Consider the following 25,094-nt stretch of genomic DNA (forward strand, 5'->3'; position numbering starts at 1 on the left):
TACAAATTTATGTCGTAAGATGGCATTATTTTAACCCTAAACACCCCCCACCAACCCACGAGTGGGGGCATTTTGGTTTTCGTTATTTTCTATAACCCTCGAATCGATCGATTTCAAATCGGATCCTTTCAAATACAGGTTTGTTCGTTACGCCGATTCTTCCCCATTTATTCATCAAATTCAACGACAACAAATTTTTCTTATCATTTCAATCCGCGTATGGAATTCTAGGGTTTGGTATAGCAGATCTTCGGAGTCTTTCCGCGGACTAACAGAGGGCTGTTGCTGAGGCTTCACGATTCGCTCCAGGCGATTTCGTTTCTCAACTCAAGATGTTCTGGCATATGACCGGTTTGTCCACTGTGTCTCCTGTAAGTTATCGCTTTTCTTGAACTGACTCTGAGTCTCTTTTTAGATCTATTTGTTTTGTGAATATTGAAAAGAACGTGAAGTGCTTGAATTTTCTTTATAGCTTGCTATGCAATTGCTTTAGTAATAGGTGTACAAAGTGTACCCAAAGAGCTCCGACTTGCAACATTATTACTGGAAAATTGTTTTTCTCTCTGCATCTGTTTTAAGCAGGGATTGTACTGAAATGAAGATGTATATATGGTTTTGGGTTTTGGCAAGTTAGTAATAATGAATTGATTGTGAGGAGGGTAGTACTTTAGCTGAAAGGGGCTGCATATACAGAAGTACGGAGGCTTTTATTCCGGACAAGTTTCAAAGTCTCCCATCGGTCACTAATCACTAATGTGGAGGGTATTGAGATGACCCAGTTGCTATGTATTGGATCCATACCTGGAAAGAATGCCATGAGATTGTTTACAACAACTATAGAAAGGAAAAATAAATATGGCAAAATGGATCAAAAGAAGAGGACCTTGTAACATAGGAAATTATCTAAAAGATCAATAAGTATTCTGCCAAATTGGTCTCTAACATTACATAGTAGTTTGGTAATAATTTTCATTACAATTGAAAAATACATATACGGTGCAAAGTAAGCTAAATTGATAAAAAAATGCTTTTGTTATCAACTCCAACATTGTTCTTAGTGTCATTATTGTCATTTTTTTAGTTAAACATACCATAGATATTTCATTGACATTTGAAGTAGTTTGTTTGCATTCCTTGTGAGAAATTATGAAATTAAAAAAGAAAAGATAATGCATGTCTATATTTATAGACGTACATCTAAGACGATTTCACCTAAATCCACAAGATCTATAGTATCAGACCTATAAATCTACAAGACCTATGCATTTCCAGGAATCACTGTTGTTTTTTGTTATCATTTTAAATTATGCTAAATTCAAATTTAATTTTAGTATGAACAACTTAACAATTCGAGTTAGATTCATCCATGATATATATATTTTTTGCTTGTGTTCATTTCAGGTAGAGACGATTCTGGATAAAGAAAACTTTACATTAGAGGAGCTTCTTGATGAGGATGAAATAATTCAAGAATGCAAAGGCCTTAATAGCCGCCTTATCAATTTGTAATTCTCCATTTCAGTTATATGCTAAAAATTGCAATGTTAAAATACAAAGCCCCCTTTCCACTTTCTCCCCCTCAACCCCTCCTTTTATATATATATATATATATTTGTCTCGTTCTTTTTCTCTCGATTTAGACAATGAATGGTTTCTAGGGATTGCACATCACTCTTCAAGGATGGTTCCATGGCTTGACTCTGTGATAAGCAAGACTGTATGTGATGATTGATGACATAAGCTACTGCTTTGTTGGTGCTTATTTGTTGATATTGTAGGTGGTTTGTGAAAAATTAGAAGTAACTCTCACAATATGATAAATAGATATTTGGGAGGTATTGGATGTGAGTAAGTTAAGGCATGTTGTTGAAGAGAGACTAGAGATGAGGCTATTAATAGGAGAAGAATACTTGCTGTAATTGACTTGTTCTCTCTTTGTTGTTGTACTTGAAGAATGACAAGAATTATTGGTTTTCTATCACGTCTGTTAGGATTAACTCGACAAATGAATTCGAAGCATCACAGTCCATACCCCAGTTGACTTGGACAAGATGAACTTCGCAAGACTAGTTGCGTGTGTATCTCGCCTGTTATTTATGTTGAAGAAAACAACATCACCAACTCGGATCAAGCCTCAACTTGATTTAAGCCACTAAGCCTAAAAAATCATTGTATCCCAAATGGGATTATGATGTCACACCTAATGGCCACACCATAATCACAGAGATCACAATGTAGCATGTAGACTGTCCGGTGAGCATTAGGGTCATAGTGTGTTGTGTGCTTAAGCTGTAATTGCAGGGACGACAACAAAATTTCAAGAACCACATCACAGTGTTGAGATTACAACACACTGCTGAAATGAGTACATCATAGTTGTGGGACTATAAGGCCAAGTGAAAAAATTAAACTAGCCACTGAAGGGGTAAATTGCATTTTAAAGAACAATGCAATGCCAAGACTCACATTGTAATTGTTTGGATCACAATGCATTGGAGATAGGGGGACGCTGCAGTTGCAGGATTACTGCCACAATTTCAAGAATTGCACCGTAATCTTACCCAAGATTAAGCAGGACCCTGAGTACTTCTTTTGACTCAGTCAAGCGTTACAAATGGGATTAGTTAAGTGTCATAAATGGGATTAGCTTTAGCCAGAATTATGACTGGAGATGTGATATGGGTCTCATACTAGGGCCATTACATGTACTTTAAAGGCACAATGTATTTCTTATGTGGTCATGTGCACGTCAAATGCCGTTGTCAAGGAGTCGGAAGGGTTGACATGTGGCACAATTGTTACGGTCCCATTTATAACTTGTTAAGCAGTAAACAAGTCTCAATGAACCTACGCCCCCAACAATCTACTTGAGTTTTATTTATTTATCTTTTCCTCATTCGATATTTGTAGTGTAGATATGTAGAAATAAACTGTTTTATCATTAATGGAAAGTAGGAAAACCCTCTGTCCGGGTCATTGATATTTTATGAGAAGGTGTTGTTGATTTTTAATTCACCAGACATAATGTAATTCTTTACGTGATCATCTTTCTGATACATGCTGCCATCAGGGTTATGGAATGGGTTATCTGTCGTAATTCATGAAGGTCCATGTCTCACTTTCTAAGTAAGAAACGTAATGAATGCAGAAATCATAATTGAGAGTTTTGACTGTTTTCATGTCATTCCATATTGATACTGTGAATGTGCAGCTAACGGTGGCATGCTTCATTCCTATTCCTACTTGATGTAATTATTAATTACAGGCATTTAAAAGTTACTGTTTTATCATTCAAAAGAAGAACCAGATTTGATTTATTGAAAAACCATGTGTGATTTGGGCGCTAGCTCCTGTATGAAAACTAGATTTATTGAGCTTTACTAAATTAACTCCATTTTTTTCACAAAATAGATTATTTCTAGACCATCCACTACATATTTTTAACCACCTCATTAGTGAGGATGCAGTCATTTTCATATGAATCCTAGAAGAAGTTTTTAGCATCGAAATTGGGTCGCTTTAAATAGTGTTTTCATTGTCAGCTATAAAGCAGTATGTGGTCTAGAGTAACTTATAAACTATGTGGCTGTGCTATTGAAAATTAAGTTAAAAAGGAAAGGAACAATTAACGAAGCCAAATTTAAATGGTTAACTTGGTGGAGCTACCTGCAGAATATATTTCTTTGTGGACTTGAGAAATTGTGGACTTGAGAAATTGCTCTGACGCAGACCATTGAGGAAAGAGTTATGACTTACCTAGGAAAGGGGGCTTGGAAGTGAAGCTTGACAAGTTTTGAAAAGCTGATCACAGTACAAGGTTTTGAGATTTCTTTGTCATATATATTATCTTGTTATGAAGTATTGCCAGGGCCCGTTGCCTGGTGCAGTGGAGAAATGCTTGGGCTGTTGAGTGTTAGAAAGGGGCTTGGAAGTGAAGCTTTTCAAGGTTTGAAAAGCTGATTACAGTACAAGTTGTTGAGATTTTTTTGTCATATATATTATCTTGTTATGAAGTATTGCCAGGGCCCGTTGCCTGGTGCAGTGGAGAAATGCTTGGGCTGTTGAGTGTTAGAAAGCGGGTTTTTTAGTCCTGAGAGCAGTCACTTTTTTTAATGATGCCAAAGGTTAGGTTTGTATAGCACCCATTGATTAACGAGGATCACATTGGGTAATGACTCTTCTATCAAGTATTGCCATTACTTTTGTTGGGTGTCTTAATGTCAGGTTCAACTATAGTTATGCCCACCTTAGGTTAGGGCCCTGTTAAGAAGTCGCTTTTAGTCAAGAATACAAATTTGTAGTTGATGGATTTCTGTATGGCATGCTGTTTAAGTGCTCCTCAATTACTTAAATGCATTACTAGTTATTAGCTTTTTATGCTTGAAACATGTTGGCTTGAAACCTTGATAGCTTTGATTTGATACCCTTTGGGCCTTAATTGTTTTTGATGTGAACTGGCGTAGTGATGTGAAAGATCTGCAATGCAATTTGATATATATGCATATATTTATATTGCTTTGCAACATTCACTCGGTATTTGATGCGTTTAGATAATCAGGAGGAAAAGGAAGGAAATGAAGGCATTTTTTAGGAAAGAAAATAACGGGTAGGAAAGGATAGTGGTAACCCCTTCTCTAAGAAAGGAAACAGCGGTAACTTTATCGTGTTTAGAAAAGCTAGTGCACAGAAAATAAAGGAATGTTTTATGATGTTAGTAAAAGGGGAATTCACTTATTATTAAAAAAAAAATTTGAAACAATATATTCCTTTCCTTTCAAATCCTCTCACTTTTGGAAATATAGCATAATAACTTTTTTTGAGTGGTTAACAAACGCTCTTCTCTCATTTTGCTTTCCTTTCTCTCCTCATTTGTAAATCAAACCTGAGCTGATTTTTCCTCTTTTTCCTTCCTTTTCTTTTAACCCTTTAATCTTCATGCACTAAATTTGGTTTATAGATTATTCTTGCAGGTTTTTTATTTTTTTATTTTTATTTATTTATTTATTTATTATTATTATTATATTTTGAATGAATTTTGTGGACCTAAAACAGGTTTTTGGTTATTGCATACTTAAGCACCAAATTATTTTGAAGTCTAATTCTGTCTTTCTTTGCATTGTCAATATTGCAGCTTGCGAGAAAGAACACAGGTTGAACATCTTCTACAATATATAGTAGAAGCAGCTCCCGAGGATGCTGAAAAGACGCGAACTTTTAAGTAGGTGTCTATGGATGAACATGTAAATGTTGTTTCCAGATACTCTTTATGTGATGGATGTTCTCATGTATACCTGGATGTACTAGTGACTTTTTTGCCATTTGATTGTGCTTGTAGGTTTCCTTTTATTGCTTGTGAAATTTTTACTTGTGAAGTCGATATCATCCTTAAAGCATTAGTAGAGGATGAGGAGGTGAGAAGTTATTAGAGTTCATTTCTTTCTTCACTTTCACAATACTATCTCTCTTCTGTATAAGAAATGAAGAAATTTTGCTTTTTAATTTGACCAATATGGTTATGTAAGTTGGTTGTTCATTTCTGGTTGACAGTTAATGAACTTGTTGTTCTCCTTCTTGGAACTCAAACACTCTCATAGCACAATGCTGGCTGGTTACTTCAGCAAGGTATCTTTTTTCTTGCTCTCAATGTTTGTGTCTGACTTCACTAATGGCATTCTCCTGTCCCTTCTGAAATGAAGAAAGTTTTCAGGCTTTCTATATCTTTTCGTTTCGTGAAGGTATTAATGTTGCTCTGACTTCTTTTTGCTAGGTTGTCATATGCCTGTTGTTGCGGAAGACAGTTCCTTTTATGAATTATATTCAAGTAAGTCAAGGATGTTTTTAATTAATAGATGAAAATTTCAGCTTATGTTATGACCGTTTGGATGATTGTGGTGCTATAGATCTGGGTGTACCTCTATGTGTGCAAGTATAATTTCTTGATTTTAGAAATCTGAATTTTGTTTTATTTTTTTATTTTTAAGTAGCATCGTTCAGATGACTTAAGCTTTTTTGACTTCATACCCTTGATCTCATTTTTTTTTTAAGACTTGATGGTCCCTCTCTCCTTTTCGTCTTTTTTTATCATTATTATTTTTTTCCGTTCCTTTTTCCTTTATTTTATTTATTTATTTTTTTTATAATCTTTTCACTGTGTGTAATCACGACAGGTGTAGTACAAGTTGTTGACTTTTAAAATTCTTTACACATCTTGCACCCCACCCAATCTCTCTCTCTCTCTCTCTCTCTCTCTCTCATGTTGCTTTTGACATTCTGGTGGCTTACTGGTTAAAAGATGAAAAAGACATTGTAAATGTACGGTACTTGAATATTTTTACATTGCCGTTGTTATTCATTTCATAATTAGATGGTGGAAAATTTGGTGTTTGTACTACCTTTTAGTTCTTCTTTTTTGACATCTAAATGTATTCAATCTGATTTCTCCATTTGTTGCTCAACTAGGCCCATCAGGAAATTATCAGGAAATTGGTTGATCTTATTGGAATCACATCCATCATGGAGGTTTGTAGATAGGCATCTGTGTTTTTTGCTTTCTGGATTTATCCCCTGCTAATCTATTTCTTTTGAACAGGTATTAATTCGTTTGATTGGTGCTGATGAACATATGTATTCCAACTTCACGGATTCAATGCAGTGGTTAGAGGACACAGATGTGTTGGAGATGATTGTGGACAAATTCAGCTCATCAGTAAGTTGTAACATATTTAGATTTTGTAAGCCAATTGAAAGGATCTAAATTGAGTTGCTTTCTTTTTTCTTTGGGTGGGGGTTGGTGTTGTGGGGGAAAAGGGAAGGGGCGGGGGGGGGGGGGGAGGATAGGTTTCAATTGTTGATTTAGGGCACAAGTTGCATCCACCTGAAACCCTCATCCTGCAACACGTGCTAATCAAAATTTTCGGCTTTGTTCTTTGTGACAAAATTTAACAATCTTACCGTTTCTCCTTAATTGATTACTACAATTGTAAGAGAATCTTACTGCAAACAATATATGCCAAGTTCAAATTTATTTGTTGATTTTCTCTTGCGCCATCTTCTCCTACCTTGTTCGGCAGCGTACATATCTGGCTTTTCACTTTTATTTTTGGGAAAAGTTAATAAATGACAACTTATTTTGGATACATTGCAAATACGACCATGTCCAAAAAGAATGGATGAAAAGTGCCACTTTAACAAAATGTACTACAAATATGACAACTTTACAATAGTAATTTCGTATTTGTCAAATACCTATACGTTTGAGTCCAAATTACCTCTTCACATAATGCAATTTGACTTTCAACCATTCTTGAACAATCTCCACCATCACCAACCACAAACCCCTCCCCCCCCCCCCCCCCCCCAAACCACCACACCACTCCAACCACCCATAACCCACCACCACCACCTAGAGGACTGTCTCTCTAATCACTCCACTATCACCTGTTTGCCATTCTAACCACCCACCAGCATCACCACCACCCACCAGCATCGCCACCACCCACTACCCACCGGCTGCCGCCACTCCAACCAATCCCCACTACACACCTCAGCCACTCTAACCACCCACCACCACTGCTGCCGCCGCATCACCACACCTCAACCGCCACTCACCGGCAACTGAGTGGTGCCGGAAACCAGTGATTGTCGGCGTCCATGGTGCTTTTGTTGGCGTTGGTGTTGACTTGAAGCCCGACAGTGGTGGTGGCGGAAGAAGGAAGAGGAACGTAGCGGAGGAGCCAGTCCATGGTTTCGCCCTCCATGCGGTGGCCGAGTTTGCGAGTGAGTTGGAAGATTCGGGCAGAGCACACGGCCGGACTCGAACTCAGCGGCCTTTTCCCGTTCACCTTTATGTGGGGATCTTCTTTCTTGAAGGAGACGGACATGGAAAGAGGAGATCACGAGTGGTGAGTGAGTTGACTTGTGGAAACTCGACTCAGTTGATGAAATTGGGAAAAATCAATCTCCATCTATGGATCCAAAGAACCCAACCCATCGCCCCCATCGCCGCCCACTTCAATCTCACCTCAGATTCAGACGCCCGTTACCCTCCTCAACAAACCCACCAACAACAAACGCTATAAACAAACCCATCACCCTCCAATTTTATGAAGGCAAGGATTGGAGTCGTGGTGTTTCTGTGATTGGAGTGTCTTTTTTAGTGAAATTCAATGAGATTGGTTTGAATTTACAAGCTATTTTGGTCATTAGGCTTCCTATTTGGAAAATATTTCGAGTAATTTCACGGATTCTGTTTCTGTTCACTGTTATTGTGGCATTTGGGAGGGGGCGATCTGGGTTATGGTTCATGAAGTTGGATCGCCGAAATGTCATGTCGTTGGCCATGGCGGTGGTGGTGCTGTTGGCCTTGCATGAGGGTGGGTTATGGGTGGTGGTGATGGTGGAGCATTGGGTTTGGGTTTAGATGAGGGGTGTGGTGGGAATGGTGGTGGAGATGGCAATGGTGAAGCGCAGTGGTGTTGTTTGGCTTGGTGATGGTGGGTAGTGGGTAGTGGTGATGGTGGTGGGAGGTTGGAGTGGCGGGTGGTGTTGGGTGATATAGAGAGAATGGACATATAAAGAGGGCATTTTGGACCAACATAGTTTATTTACAATATTGGTAATTATTTGGAAACGGTCATATTGGTAACCTAGCCAACGTAAGTTATCATTTTTTAAATTTTCCCTTTTTTCCCCCTCAAGCTCGTGTAAAACATATTTATCTATATTGTCTTTAGATTCTGTAAATATCTATTTTACATGACTATTACAGGATTCTCCAGAAGTGCATGCTAATACAGCAGAAACACTTTGTGCTATAACTCGATGTGCTCCCCCAGGACTTGCTGCTAAAATATCCAGCCCAAGGTAGCATCCTCTTTTCTTCTCATGTTGGTCAGAATCTTGCAAATTGATTTTATCATATTATTACTATTTGTTAATGCCTTTTTTTTTTTTTCCCCGCATGTGCTTTCACAGCTTTATTGGAAGATTATTCCGTCATGCTCTGGAGGATTCCCGGCCAAAATCTGTTTTGGTTAACTCATTGTCTGTATGCATATCTTTGTTAGACCCCAAGAGGCCAACCTTTGGAACCTATTATATATACGGCCGTCAACTGAGTTATGGATCTACGGTTGCAGCCAATCCCGAGACGGTGGAGGGCATGCTGGAGAGCACAGGTACAATATTCCTCCGGGATTTTACAAGAAAGTTTATCTATCAGTTACTTCAGTATGACTTCTTTCTCTTTTGTACTTTTATTATGTATGGTACTACTGCATGGTCTTTTAACTCAGTTTCATGATAGATTTTGCACTATTGGAGATGGGATTCAGGAGAAAAGGTTGTGTTTTGGTTAATTACATGCTGTATGCTACAATTGGCAAAGCATAATTAGTTATCCCATCTCTAAGATCCCCAACAAGGAGACTATCACAAGTTAGTAGGAAAAAATCACAGATTAGTATTTTGCGAAATGTTTAAGCTGGGGATCAGGCATTGCTCCGCCAGGCTTCCATCCATTGCAGAATATTCCCCACTGCTGCCTCCCATAGGGGCTCAGACCAACTACTAATCATTGCATATGTAAACTACTGTTTCACCAACTAGCTAATTAAAAGTGAGCCCCTCCTTGAGCAGATTCTTCCTTTTCCCCTCTGGCCCTACGTCTACGGTTAATTAGCCGGCTGTTTGCAACTGTTGTTCCCTTTCTAAGAGCAGGTTATTATTGTTATTATTATTATTTTGATAAGCAAGAGCAGATTATCATATGTTACGCACCTATCTGCTACCGAAACACCAATTGCTGTTAGGGAGTGGTGACGCCATAAATATAAAAGAAGAGACCCATAGAATGGCAGGGGCAAATGGAGCTTTTACACATTTTCGTTAGTACATGAAGAGGATGTATATAGACATGTAGATCCATGGAATAGACAGAGATCTATTGAAAAATACGTCTTTGTTATACTTCATTGAATAGGCTTAAGATAGTTTCCTAATCTTCTCTCTCTCTCTCCATCTTTTTTTTTTTTTTTCAAATTTGTTGGGTATTTTGATTTGACAATGCTTCACAACTCCTAAGAGGGGAATTACGTGTGAGTTAAACTCAGAAATGGGAGTCTTCATCCGTTTCTTAGTGGTGAAAGGTCTTAACCCTCCCTTTTGCCTATTGGTATTTATCTAGTAGGAATAGCCGTGCTTCTCTTTGTTCCTGCAAACAGAATTGTTTTATTATTATTACTGCCAACAGAGAGAAATAGACATTACCCTTCTATGAGATAATCCACTAAACAATGGAGGTCCGTAGCATAGTTATATATAGTCTTTCACTCTTTTGCAGCCCAATAAGGAGCCTCTTCTTATGGGATTCTAAATAGTAACCAAATAAAAAAGAAGTTGCTGTGTAAGAGTAAGAAGGGGTCGTAGTCTGGTTGCCTATAACTTTAATAAGAGAAGAACCCCAAGCTGCCTCTTCTTCATGTATAACATGTGCAGGTAGCCTAGGAGAAGTGAAGCAAACTGCCCTTGCCTACCCCATCTATAACTATAGGTGACAATGGTAAGAGCTGGTAAGCATGGTAATTGCATTGGCTGTTGCACTTTACTGAGTTGTATCTCCCTGAGCCAAGTGGAACATGCATGATTTGCCCTTGTGTAGCTGCGCTATCCTAGACTTGAACTAGGGACCCTTCCCATGAAATAAATCATTGCCCTTATGATCATACTAGGGAGAGATTCAGTAGATTTGGAAGCGATTCATCTTTCTTGAACATAGCATACAATTGTGTGTTGTATTGTGCTTTTGTCGGATAGGCTTGTTATATGGATTAGTAGTACTTTTGATGATGACAAATTGTGTGCATGACCTTTTGCAAACACGGTCCCTCACCGGTGAACATAGGTGGATCCAGACGAGGTAACTCAGCTGAGTTGCAAAAATTTAGCTCTTATGGTGGTCAGATAAACCAGCTGATTTTGAAGTAATGAGTACTAAAGTCACCTTCTGGAGGAAACCTTCCAATGTTTGTACGATTTGTCTCCCACATTGGTCAGGCCTTAGTTTCTCCATGACGGTTTGGTTTCAGACAGACCACTTACTCATAATTTTCTCTATGCGCACATTATGTCCAATGAGGCGTCTAATTATATATTATAAAGACTTTGTTTTCCTCGGATAAGCTTCGTTATTGATGTCTATGTTGGGTGGACTTTTCCCCTGACAAATTAGCCTCGCCTTGAATAGATATATCCTAAAATATTGAAGGCTATAAAGGTAGTAAGTTGTAAACAATCTCTGTTAGGAGCAAGACTCGAGGGGTGTTCACGGCTCGATCTTGCCTTGTCATGGTTGACCTTGGGGTATACCATATGGCATAGTCCAAGGACGTGATTTACTCATAATGGCCTAATTTTTGGTATGTGGACATGACACAGTCCATCGGGCCTCTGGATGGTATGTGGCTTAGGTCAAATGGATCTTCTCATCTCTTCCCCTTTGACTTGGTTTAGAGATAGAGAGAAGGGCTTATGGCTCACTAGTCATAACCCAGTTTGAGGTATGAGGCCGTGGCAGGGCCCATTGGGCCTTTGGAGAGAGACTTTTAAGGGCATGTGGCTTGGTGGCATAGACCGAGACTCTTGAAGTTGGCCCTTATTTATGGTGTAACTCACCTTGATTTGGTTCAAAGAGATAGAGAGACATCACTACTCGATAACATATTCACTGATAGTATGAATCAAGCTTAATTTGAGCAGAATGGTGGAGAAATTTGCACAATAAAAGTGTCTATAGTACGTTGCATACTATGACACACATACACTGCTATAAGGGGAGAACCTGTGTCGGATATCTATACTCACGGGATGTGTATGATTCTTCCTGAACGAATCCATAGTATGAAAAGACCTTTCTTTTTATTTCTATTCCAAACATGTATACGATACTTTTCAAGACTTGGACCACATATATACTTCTCATATACTCTAAGACACATGGGTCTTGAACATTAAGCCTACATTTGGTTTGAAGAAAGGGGGAGGAAGGGAAGATAAGACTAATATAGCAGGCTTCAATTGTTGGTAAAGGCATCCCTTTGGACACACCATTTTGCTTCCGTTTGGGAGGAAGAAGAGAGAAGAAAATTTGTTTGATAAAATTGAATGGTATTATTACTCCCATTTGCGTATACTAATTTAGATAATTAAGGGAGTAGTGGAAAAATAATAATATTATCCCTTTGATTTTGTTCAATTCAACCAAACAAGAGAGGGGAGGACAAACACCCTACCTTATCTAGTGAAGACCCTTCAATCCATCCTTCTATCTCTTCCATCCAATTTTGCATCCTTCCTACCAAATGGAGCACAAAATTGAACTTCTCTAAGTATGATATCATAGTAAAATATAGTGAGAATATATCATGTTCAAATTAGTTCAAAGCTTATGTCTATGCAATATAACTTTAAAGTTGGTTGTCACATATATATTTTTTTTAACAAGGGAATGTTAATAATAATTTTACGACATGACAAATAATTATTTTTTAATGGATAATGTTCAAAAACCCTCCCGCTATATAAAAATTGTGCAGTAATTCCCCTGATAGTTGAAAAACACCCTTCACATTTGAAAATTGTTCACATGAAGACAACTTGTTACCTTACCAGTAATGGAGCAATAAAGTGATAACCCCCTATGGCTTCATGTAATGTTGCATAATGACCCCCTTTGTCTACTGACTGTTAAAATAGCTGCATCTATGAAAAGTACTAATGGAAATTCCAAAATACGGACCTTTTTGTTGTGTATATACATGATAATATGTGATGCGCATAACAGATATTATTCAATGCAATAAGTTATATCAATATAATGTTGGTATTTAAAAATATTGCAATTATTACACCATAGGTTAAATTTTATAATGTCTCTAAATATATGAATTGCAAATATTGCACCATAAATCTTTTTTTTTTCCCTCCTTTCTTTTCTCGTATCTCATTTCCTTTTTTGGAAGGGTATTTTCATCATTTTTATGCTCCGCTAATGGTAAGGTAATGGATTGCCCTTATTTGAACGATTTTCAAATGTTATGGTTATTTTTCAATCATCAGAGGGGGTTCTCGCACATTTTTATATAGCGCGCCGGGGGTTGGGGGGGAAGGCTACTTTTTAACAGTCAGAAGACGAAGGGGTCATTATACAAAATTGCGTGAAATCATCGGGGGTTACATACACATACTTAACTGCAGGGGTGTTTGGTGCACATTTTTTATATAGAGTTTTTTTTTTCCTCTTTCAATTTACCCTTCTCAAATTTATACATAAATGCATGTTTATTTTAATTTTTACCCATGCCTAATAAAAGAGATTTATACATATATATTGCCGTATCTGTATTTGATTTGTCACATTGCTGTGTTCGTGTCGTGTTGTGTATGTATTTCGCATCTTTGTTGTTGCTTAATAGATATAAGAAACCAATTTATTTATTTATTATTTATTTTTTTTATCTTACAGGTGACTTACTCACACTTTTGGATGTTTCATCTGAGGAAAGTGTGTTGCTAACTACATATGGAAAGTTGCAGCCACCTCTTGGTAAACATCGTCTGAAGGTATTCTTTATAAACACTTTGAAAAGAATAATCATTTGTTGATCTATTATCTTTAGGTTACCAGCGAAGTATGCAAACAATATATCAACTCTCTCTCTCTCTCTATACACACACACACACACACACACACACACACACACATACATATTTGTATGTGTTTGTGTTCAGATTTAATTTTGATAAGAGAATACTAGGTAATCTGAACCTTTGCCTGCTTATTTTTCTATTTACATGGAAATTTCCGGAATGTAAACTTCATTTCAGTGTTATTGACTGTTCTAACATGGAAATTTTCAGATCATAGAGTTCAATTCAGTGTTAGTGACTGTTTGTAATGTATGAATTTTCAGGTTATAGAGTTCATTTCAGTGTTGGTGACTGTTAGTAGTGAAGCTGCTGAGAGAAAATTGATCCAACTTGGAGCACTTAAATGTATTTTGGACTTGTTTTTTGCGTGAGTATTGCTTCATTTTATATGTTTATTTTGAATTGGTTGAATTCTTAGCTTCTTAACTTGGGTTTAATGCGACTCAGGTACCCATACAATAATTTTTTGCATCACCATGTAGAACACATAATTGTATCTTGCTTGGAGAGAAAAAATGTTCAGCTTATTGAACACCTTCTTCATGACTGTAATCTTGTTGGGAAAATTCTTGAAGCAGAAAAGAATTTCACATTGGCCGCTAATCCGAACAAGGTAATGGTTAATTAATCTATGATGACAAGTCTCTTCCCAGTTGTATAATTCATAGTTCATCTATTATTTCTTATGTCTTGGGATTCTTCTATCTTTATCATCATTATTTTGATGTGCTTTTATTTGCTTTCTGTAACCCATGATTAGGATAAAATCTTAATTTGTTGAATGCATCTTGCAGCCAACAGTCCCTGCTGAGGGGAGATCCTCACCCAGGACAGGGAATATTGGACACATAGCACGCATATCTAATAAACTTATTCAACTGGGGAACAACAACCGTGATATACAAGCACATCTGCAGGTTTTTCCTTAATTCTTCTCATTTGTCTTCCTTGACAACTCCAATGAGTCGATCAATGTAACATGATAACTCAGCATTGAAGACTGTTTGGTTCTTCAAAGTTCAAACCTGTAAAATGAAAATGCAGTTAAGTGTGCAAGTCCAATTGCGTATTTTTCTTTTGAGATGCCAAGGAACATTGACATGGAATTCGGTTATGACACCGACGCGGACTAGGGGACAGACTCATTGACACTTTTATTTTCAAATATTAGGTCACAGAGTTGGCAAACAATAAATTTATAATTTCATATATATAATCATAAAATACAAGTAGAAGCGTGTGTACAAGTTCGCATGATTTAAGAAAAACATATGCACAGGTGTCCGATTTGTCTTCAAAAACATACAAATTGTGATATATATATATGCGCAATTGTTTTAAGTCACGCCCAAACAAGACATTTCCACTAAATAAATTTTTTTCCCTTTCAAAGGGTACATACACATGCAGATTCTCTCACATGCGTACAACAAGGATTTAAACAAAAAGTATACAATGTTTGTTTTGATGTTATGCTGCAGGGCTGCCAGAGCCAGAAATTTTTGTTTTTTTTCTGTTTGGGGGGTGGGGTGGTGGTTTCAGTACTACATAATTAACTTTTTAAAAATTATATACAAGTATTATGTATGCTGCAGGAGTGGTGGTGGTCATGGTTTTCAGGGGCAGAGCCAGAAATTATTGGCTTGGTGGGTGGGCGTAATAATTAATTTTTTTAAAACTATATAAAATTATTATAGAAATTTTTTCTTGAAAATATAAGTTTTAATATAATGATCTTTACTAATAAATGTGTATAGATTTTGATTTTTTGTATGCATTTTTTAATCAATGTTGTCCATTTCAAATGAAAGAATATTAGCCAATTAAGCATACAACCACTCTCAAAAAGTTGATTAGCCAAGTCATCATTTAGCATATCAAGAGGCAAACATTATGCTCCTTTGTTCTCTATAGTTAATGATTCATGTCATCTTAGCATACGAAGAACCAAAATTTATACTTCTTTGTGTTGCCCCTGAATATATCATTAAATTTGAAATGTTTCTAGTGATGCAAAAATATCAAAATTTTATGATGCCGTGTCTGAAACTCTCTGGCTGTAACTATCCATATCTGTTGTGTTCCTTACTATCTAATTTTTTAAATGTTTTTATCATTTTAAAGAGCACTAAACCTTAATGGTAGTGATGCTAATCTACAAGGATCCAAATTCTAGAAGTATTTCTGCAATTGTCCGTGTAAGACTGTAAGATCCTTTATATGTGTTTATTCTTCTGACAGGATAAGACTGAATGGACAGATTGGTATACAGATGTCCTACTCAAGCGCAATGCAGTCGAGAATGTTTATCAGTGGGCATGTGGGTAGGTGCTCCTCAATTATAATTGTGTTGCCTTGTTTCTTTCACCTTAACATTTGTTTGCGTTAGAATACTGTATGGAGGACGTGACATACCAGCATGTGTAGTGTTTTGAATGTAACTGTTATGTTGTGCATAGAAAATGAAGAAGTTTTATAGGACAGTACGCTTGTTGCTTTATAAATATTATGTTGTCAATTGTGTTCAAAGTATTTTTTGTAACATGACAGAAATAAATTCCCAATCTTTACACAGTTTGCAATTTTTTCTTTCTAGGTTGAATTTAAGTTGAAAAGTGTGTGGTGAAAGTAGTGTGTATCTGTTACTGTTCTAATTCTTCTGAAGCATTTTTACCTTCGCATGACATCGTGCCACCATGTACACAGTTCCGGATTAAGCGCTTATACAATGCTTCTTTTTTCTTTTTGATAAATTTTACATTTATTTTTTTTAACTTGACAATTATGTCCTTTTTTATTTTTTATTATATATATATATCTGGAAGCCTTTTAGTAACTAAATTGCTGGAACCCTTTTTTTCCCTTGATTATCCGATACCATCACCAACAATGGGTTTTTCCCCAAGTACAACTTCCATCCCGATTTTTATGAGTTCGTAAACATGTTGGCATTTGAAGCTATACCAATGGCAGCACAATGTGGGGAATCAAATTTTAGTGTTAGGAGTACTGGATTCTTCGTACAATTTTTTTTTTTTTGGTTACAACTGGAGTTTCCTGCTAAGTTTTCCAAGTGGAAACCGCATGGTTGTCTTATGAGCTGAGTCGTCAGAGATTGCCACTCTGAGTGAATCTGTCATTAACCCGTGATTTGATAATGAGATTGCTTTATGTATGGTGGCACACCTGGCCATCATCCACCTGTTGACTTTGTGACAGCCCAACTCAAAACACTTAATATGTTAACCTGAACTTTGAATGGAGTAAGAATTAAACCTGAGACTTACTCAAGATGCTGGAACATGATCGCCATTGAGCTATCTAGCATGTGTTTCCTTTCGTATTAGACATAGTTTTATATATATTTATATATATAAAATTTTAGATTTGGATATCTTGAATTCTTAAATTGGAAGACGATGGTCATATTAATTTACTTAAATGATTTAGGTTTTTGGCTTAAATTTTCCCAGTTATTTAATCATTGATTCATCAAATATAATAGGAGGCCAACAACACTACATGATCGGACTAGGGACAGTGATGATGATGACTACCAAGATAGAGATTATGATGTTGCAGCTCTAGCAAATAATCTAAGCCAGGCTTTTCAATATGGCATTTATGGAAACGATGATATCAGCGAGGTTTCCTTCATAACTCTTTAATATGATTTATGTGCTTATTTGTTGTTCTTTTTGTTTTTGCTATTTTATTTGTTTATTCATTTGGTATGCAAAACAAAATAAATTGTTTAAGAAGGAAATAACATTACCTGGAGAAAACGGAGAAGAAGTAACAAAAATGATTACTTAGGCTGCGTTTAGTAACGAGAAACGTTTCTTGTTTTCTGTTGTCAACCTCTAAAAAGGCAAAACAAAAAAAATAATCGCGTTCAATAAAATGTTTTTGTTTTTCTATAACAGAAAACATTTTCAATTTTTGTGAAGAAAAGAGAAAACATCAAAATGATGTTTCTTATGTTTTCGGCACTGTAGCAGAGAAACGTTTTCACTAATATTAGTGCACAGGCACTATTCATTTCAAATAAAATTCATATTATTTGGAAGGCTATTTGGCGCTCCAAGGCTCCCCTTAAGGTGGCCTTCTTGGCTTGGACTTCTGTCTTGGGTAGGATTTTAACCCAGGATAATTTGAGAAGGAGAAATCAGGTGGTTATCAATCGCTGTTACTTGTGTCGATGCGATGAGGAGACAGTGGATCACCTTTTGTTGCATTGTAGTATGGCCAGAGATTGTTGGGATTTGATGATTGGGTTATTTGGGGTCCCCTGGGTTATGCCTTGTTCCTCTAAAGGGTTGATTGAGGTTTGGAGAGGTTTATCAGTTGGGGCTCTCATCCGGGATGCTTGGAGGGCTACCCCTCTGTGTATTTGGTGGTGCATTTGGCTCGAAAGGAATCGGAGATATTTCGATGGCAAGGAAAAACCTATTTCTATGCTTAGTTCTCTATTATTTCCACTCTTTTTTTGTTAGGTCTCAGGGAGAGATTTTCATTCTGTTGAGGAGATTGTTATTTTTTTGGGCCTTTTTGAAGGCTTGAGGCTTTTTGCGGCCTTTTGTTTCCATGGGATTCGCTCCCCTTTTGAGTGTTTTTTATAAAATTCTTACTTATCAAAAATATATATATATATATTTTTAATATAGAATAAATTAAATATTGTATATTATTTTTTATTTGATAAAAATATACTTTAATATATAATATATTAAATAATAATGTAAATGATTTTTTGTGACAAAATAATTTTTGATATAGAATATAATGTTATTAAATTATTATGCAGTAGATATTTTATATTATTATATCATATCTATATTATATTATATGTAAATATTAAATTATAATTAATTTACAATATTATAACACAATATATATTTTATTACATATAAGATCTATTATTTAATATTTTTTTATTCATAATAAATTATCATATGCTAAATATATTATATATCACATAATAAATGTATACATCATGCATATACATGTATTTATATACATAATTGGTGGGAATGTTTTTGTCTTCGTATATCTTATCTAATTTTGTACTTATGATATATTGGGTATTTTTCAGATTTATAATTTTAAATTAAATTTTCTAGATTTATGGTTTTTTGATATTAATAGAAGCAAGTGTCGTGCCTGAGTGGTTGGGTTGCTCCCTGTGTCCGAGTGTTCGTGTTCAAGTCATCTACCCTCCCCTCTAATCACTAACTCCTAAAATTCTTGCCATGAAAAAAATAAAATAGAAATGAAAAAAATAAAATAAAAAATTTAAAGAATATTATGTACATTTTGTAACAAATATGTTGTATTACTAAACACAATTATTGTTTTATGTTTTCAAATTTGTGGCAACAACAAGTGTTAATAAACATCATTTCTGTTTTCAATTTTCACTCAAGAAAACAAAATCATGTTTCTGCTTTCTTAAGACTGCAAAAACATTAAACGAAAACGTTACTAAACGCGCCCTTACTGAAAAAGAATTCAATTATTTCATCATCAGCCTGATTGAGAAAATGCTTTTCTGAAGCCATGGTCCCCTTTTTGATGCTGTGTAAGCCACTTTTTTTTTTTTTTTTTTTTTTTTCAATGTAGAAGCAAAGGAAAGATATTAGATGGATTTATTGTGAATCTGTGATAACCTATATATCTGTTTGGAGTTGAAGTAGAAGTCCATGAAAATAAAAAACTGGATGCACTTGGGTTTCACAAAGATGGAATATTTTTATTATAGTGGGATGAAAGAGAAAGATGTCTGTATGGTTCCAAGCTAAAATTCCAAACTATAAATATGCAAATGTTTCCTTCCTTCTGTTTATATCTGGTGCTGCCGGTTGACAAATGCTTTATGCACAAAATCCTTCTTCTTGATACCATATTTAGTTTTAATATTGCAGAGATGCATTAGAGAGCCAGAAGTTACAATATAATGGTGATTTGTTCCTATGAATGATCTGCTTTGAAGTTCGTGCTACCCATGGAGCCCCTTTTGGAACTATTAAGAATGATCTATGAAAGCCAGATCTGCTAACTATACGACATTTCCATTATATTCTGCCTGGTTCTTCTTTTGAAAAAAGTGTGATAAAAATCAGTGTATATGCGAGGAAGGTAATTGTATTAATATTGAAGATAAATAATTGAATTAATTTTGAAGCTGTGGAGATATCAATTAGAAAGTTGAAGTCTTTTGATAAAGCCGCTTTTTCTTTGGAGGACTAGAGAGTGAGTAGGTGTTGATAGGGCTTGAAACGGTTCTGGTTGACCTGAAATCTAACCTGGTCAGAGATCCATGTTTTTGGATTTGGATCACAACAATAAATCTGTATTAGAAACGGGTCTGATATGCCCTTCTACTGCAAACATTGCGCATCTGGATTGGATTTGGTGTATACTCAAAAGATTCATATGGATAGTTAATATATATATATATATATGGTAACTGGAAAATTCTTTGGCTTCATATTCCGTAATAATTTTTAATTTTTCCTCAATTCAACTGCCTTTTTAAATATGTACATTGCTATCAATGGCCCACACTGCATTTCTCGTGGTCCAAAATGTTATTACGACATCTCTAGTGTGACATTGCTTGCTCCTCCTATCATGCATCATAAAACCATGAGCCGAACTGCTCAAATTAGCATCCAACCTTGTACTTTCCTAGGCCAGTCTTCAGCTTTTTTCTTTTTTCTTTTGATACTGAAGAATTTTGGTGAAGTGATAATTTCCATCTTCTTCCTAGTGTATTCGGCTTTAGTTACTTCTAGTTTCTTTTAAAAGGTTAGCAAGATCAACTTGGTCGACTTTTCATAAATATGTGTGTCTGTAACGTATGGTACAATCTGTAACATATATTGTACCAGATTAGACATTTTACATATGTAGATTGTATATGATGATCTTGGCCCAAATTCAAATCCAATGTGAGATCCATTTTATTGGATTTAGATTTGTCAAACTATTCATTGGTTGGATGTGTATTTCATTCGTATGGTCAGACTCGAACTCAGATATGGACTTGGACTCTTGTTAAAATATGGTTATGGACTCGGATTTTCATAGATTGGCTCTAGATGCGTTCCATTTCATGCCCTAGATGTTGATGGTTCCCTTGCTGATTATTTATTTATTTATTATTATTACTTTTTAATTTTAGTTTTTATTATTATTTTGGGCCGAGGCCTTGTATATTTCATGTTTGCATGGACTTCGTCCTTGGTCCTTTCTTTCCTAATAAAATTTCATTTATACATAAAAAATTGTTGGCAACAAGAATTTATGTTTTAAGCATTACTGATAGTTTGGTATTATTTTTAAGAATATATTCACAAAGTGTCTAACTGGTCATATCACACCATAACTAGCAGGCTACCGGCAATCATGTAATTATGCAATGGACAGATTTCTTATTTTGATTCCTCTGTTGTAATTAATTTGCAAGTCTAGCATAAGCATTGTATTAATATGTCCTCCTTGTGTTTTGAATTAATATTTATTATGAATAATGCTTGTATCTTGGTTTACACATCAAATTCATACATTCTTTGTTGCTCCGTACAGGCTCATGGCTCACTTGAACGAGATGATGAGGTACTTTGACTTTGCCTTGTATGACGAATTCTATTGTGACCCTCTTAGAGAGAATCAATTAATGTGTTAATAATGATAATATCTAATAATATATGGTATGTTGAGAAAACATTTAGGTTTCTGATTATGAAACCTGTGCTAGTTTCTTCAATATGTATATTTATATGTATTGAGAGAGAGTATTAAAAAAAAATAAAACAATGTTGAATAATAGATCCTAATATGAACCAAACTACTAAACTAAGCGTGAGTCATGTCATGTTCTCACTCCTCAGACTTGTAAGTATGGTGGGTTTGTCTTGATTGAAGGGCCTTGACGTTAGAGGCATTAATTTGACCACAAGTACCGTGATTCTTGAAAATTGAGAGGTGTTGGCGTGATCCTAACAATGTTAATGCATCTTTGACTCTGATATAGAATCCAACATAATCAGGGCCCTTGAGAATAATACTCAAAAACATTGTTGACTTTTTTATGGAGAGTAGAGGATATGGTTGTTATAAGAAAAAAGGAGATAGAGTGTGCATGGTTAGCATAATCTTCTTAGCCTTTTGATTACAAGCGAACAGGATAGAGGAGAAGAGGAGGATATATGGGAGGGTTGGTGTGAAAACAGATTTTCAAGCCTTTGAATTAGCAGTGAGTAAAGGGAAAACTGGGAAAAAGGACTATTGCTTGGTGCACTGGTAAGATCAGAGAGAGAGCTTTTATTAAATTTTACTTCTAATCTCTTTTTATCTGGGTCTTTATACCAGGCTTATTTCTGAGCTCAAGACCTCAACTTTTTGACACCTTCAAAAATTGATTCTACTCAACTTAATCAATATGAGATATTATTAGTTCATAAAAAATTCTTCAGGCTTTTCCCAGATTTTCATTCAGAAATCTTGGCTCCAATGGTGTTTGGAGTGGTTCTAGTCTATCATACTCCTGCAAGAAGACTTTTGTTTTATTCCTGTTTGCTGCAATCAACTTGGAGCAAATTTGACAATGTTCATCTCCTGATGCATCTGAAATGATTTTTGAGTCACCTTCGAAGACTATTGAGTAGTAGATAGTAGTGTTCTTTTATTAGGAATAAGAAAAAGAAAATATAATAGTAGTTATCATGGCTAGAGGAGGTCCTGGTGGGGTACTTTTGATAGTGGTACATAGAAAGAAATTTATATTGATAATCGTTCAGCAGATCATAACGCTTGATATTTGTGTTGGTTTACTTGTATTGTTCTAAGATATTAACTACTTGTGGTTTTATGATAATTGGGTTCAACTCTTGCCTGAGTTTGTGTGCCATCTTCACTTCTACGTGCGCAGGATGTCTACTTTGATGATGAATCTGCTGAAGTTGTCATATCTTCTCTCCGCCTGGGAGATGAACAGGAAAGGTAGGTTGAGGGTCTTGTTAAATATTCTTAATATATTGGTTATACTAGAAGGAAAATTGCATCTTGTTGCATTGGAGCTTTGCTCGGAGTTAGTCTCCGTTTATGGGAATCCATCGATTGAAAGGATAGGGAAGGCTGTGCATACATTGTTTGCATGTCTATAGGCTTGAATCCTGCGTGGTTATCTTAAGAGGTTGGTATATGTTTAATGGTGCGGAGCTATTTTGTTATGCCTGCCAAATTGTAAATGACGATTCAGACATTTGATTATGTCCTGTGTACTGTCATGGATGTCAAAATCTCAATCTGGATCATATGATCTTATGATGTAAAAATAGTGCGCCTGTCTGGATCCACAATATCACTTGGGTGGAAATCCTTGTGCAAGTCGGACAATTGTAGGAATTGTTGGACTTTCTTGTGAATTTTTTTTTTTTTTTTTATATTTTATATTATTTATTTATTATTATTATTTTTTAACTTATAAGAAGTACCAACACTACTAAAGGGGAGTGGTTTCCGTGGTATACTCACACACACATACATGTAAGTTATTTATTTTGGACACATGGCCAACACGTCTTGGACAGTCACTAACATGTTTGGAATGAACTTTGTAGATTGAATAAGATATTCTAGCATGATATATATATATATATATATATATATATATATATATAATTGCAAGGAACAATCAAATTAAAGATTTATATAGAATTTATTTATAAAAAATGAAAATAAAAGGATTTATATAGAATTCATAAAAGTTTAACCCAATTAAGAAAGAAAGATATTTACTCTGTATGACTAGGCTGATTATAATTGTGAAAATTATTGTTATAAATTTCATCTAGCCATAAAATATTAGATTTAGTCATTATGAAGTAACATTTATCTTGTCTATATTAATATATATTATATTTTATTGGCCTCTCAACATGTCTATATACATGTGTCAGTCTTCTTAACTTGCCTGCCTCTTTGATAAGTTGGGACATGAGGCCTAGGAAATGTTATGAAACTGATTTCAACTGTGCTTAAATAGCAATTCACGTGAAGATGAAACCCACTTACATGTCCCATCTCCTCATGCTTTGAGAATGTGCTTATGATCCCTTATATACATGATACTGCTTATTAATGTTTTCGGTCTGCATCTCATATCTTCAGTGGTTCTCTATTTACAAATTCCAACTGGTTTGCTTTTGGGGATGACAAAATGATCGACGAGCGGTCAAGAGGCTTGGTTGCTTCCCCATCACCTAAAACCGAGGGGACTGGTACTATCCGTGGTGGTAGCAGTGATGATGTGATTGTTGGTGAAGATGATGATTTAGCTGACACTGCAACAACTCAAGTGCCTGAAGCAAAGCCAGGTTCAGAAGATTCTGCATATGATAATTTGTCGGAGGACGCGAGAGAAACAGGAGCCAGTGGTAGTGATGCACCAGCTGAATGGGTTGAATGGAGAGAAACATCAGATTCCATTAAGCGGTCTGATGCAGATATACTTCCAGTTTTACCAAACGGTGAGCTTCAAGTGGAAGTTGAAGATCGGGCTGACGGTATTGACCCAAATGGAGCTGATCCTTCTCCATTGTCCACTGATGCGTTGGTTGATAATAACAAAACTGATGCCGGGGGACCACCAGAACCAACAGACAAGGGTTCGGGTTCAAATCCTTCCCAACATTCAGAATCAGGAGATAGAAATTCAAACTGTGACATAGGTACTTCTAATGAGGTGTAGAATTTTGTTGTAACAGAAGTCTCTTGTGGAGCTGCAGAACATGACAATGTTGCAAATTTAAATCTTCGAGGTCAGCTTAATGGGGCGAACTCAATACGAGCGCCATTGATCTGGAGGGAACATAATCTCTGGAACTGCAACATTTGATTGGCTGGCCTACAACTTATTTAGAACCTTCTGTATGATAATGGGGCTCTCTTGTCAAATAGAGCTGAAGTGCTGAAGATTCTTCTCTCCTCGGGTTAACCAAGTGCTCTGTCTCTCTGACGGCTGGTTCGCATTTCAAGCTTCTCTTGTAAGTGATTCTTCAGGTTGGGAGGTGAGACTGCTATTTTTAATTTCTTTTTTGGCCTCTCGTGCTATGTGAATCACAAATTCGCAAATTATGTGCGCATGCTGTGTATTTTGATAAGATCCTGTTAATATTATATATTGTTCCTTTTCCATGGATGTAAACTGTCTATTACAGAAATTTGTTTCCAAAAGAATTACGGAGTACTTAATATTTTCAGTTGTTTCTTTCAATAAATGTTGACTGATCGTTGCAGATTTTGACGTCATGCATTATATCTTTCGGAGGGTAGATTCGAAGCTCAATGAATTTTCTTAATTTTGCTTCTTTGTTTACTATCAA

At 35.9% G+C, this 25,094-nt stretch overlaps 1 protein-coding gene across 2 annotated transcripts; it reads left to right on the forward strand.

The window, feature by feature from the left end:
* LOC132311971 (uncharacterized) lies at positions 1–25,020 on the forward strand. 2 transcript variants are annotated; one of them, XM_059810163.1, is made up of 20 exons: positions 1–138; positions 232–371; positions 1,402–1,505; positions 5,132–5,218; positions 5,336–5,411; positions 5,548–5,622; positions 5,768–5,821; positions 6,460–6,519; positions 6,590–6,706; positions 8,768–8,862; positions 8,974–9,176; positions 13,520–13,617; positions 13,968–14,071; positions 14,152–14,317; positions 14,499–14,621; positions 15,946–16,028; positions 17,210–17,351; positions 21,295–21,324; positions 22,640–22,710; positions 23,881–25,020. In XM_059810163.1, the coding sequence occupies exons 2-20, from the start codon at positions 333–335 to the stop codon at positions 24,458–24,460; spliced, it is 2,307 nt and encodes a 768-aa protein (XP_059666146.1). In that variant the 5' UTR covers positions 1–138; positions 232–332; the 3' UTR covers positions 24,461–25,020. The 2 variants fall into 2 exon arrangements, with proteins under 2 accessions (XP_059666146.1, XP_059666154.1); XM_059810171.1 differs by lacking the exons at positions 1–138; positions 232–371 and having other exon boundaries at positions 5,132–5,240.
* Positions 25,021–25,094: the final 74 nt, after the last annotated feature.

This window comes from Cornus florida, unplaced genomic scaffold (genome assembly GCF_030987335.1).
Source record: "Cornus florida cultivar Cherokee Brave unplaced genomic scaffold, ASM3098733v1 CherokeeBrave_3.0.0_Hap2_Chr01, whole genome shotgun sequence".
Taxonomy (NCBI): Eukaryota; Viridiplantae; Streptophyta; class Magnoliopsida; order Cornales; family Cornaceae; genus Cornus; species Cornus florida.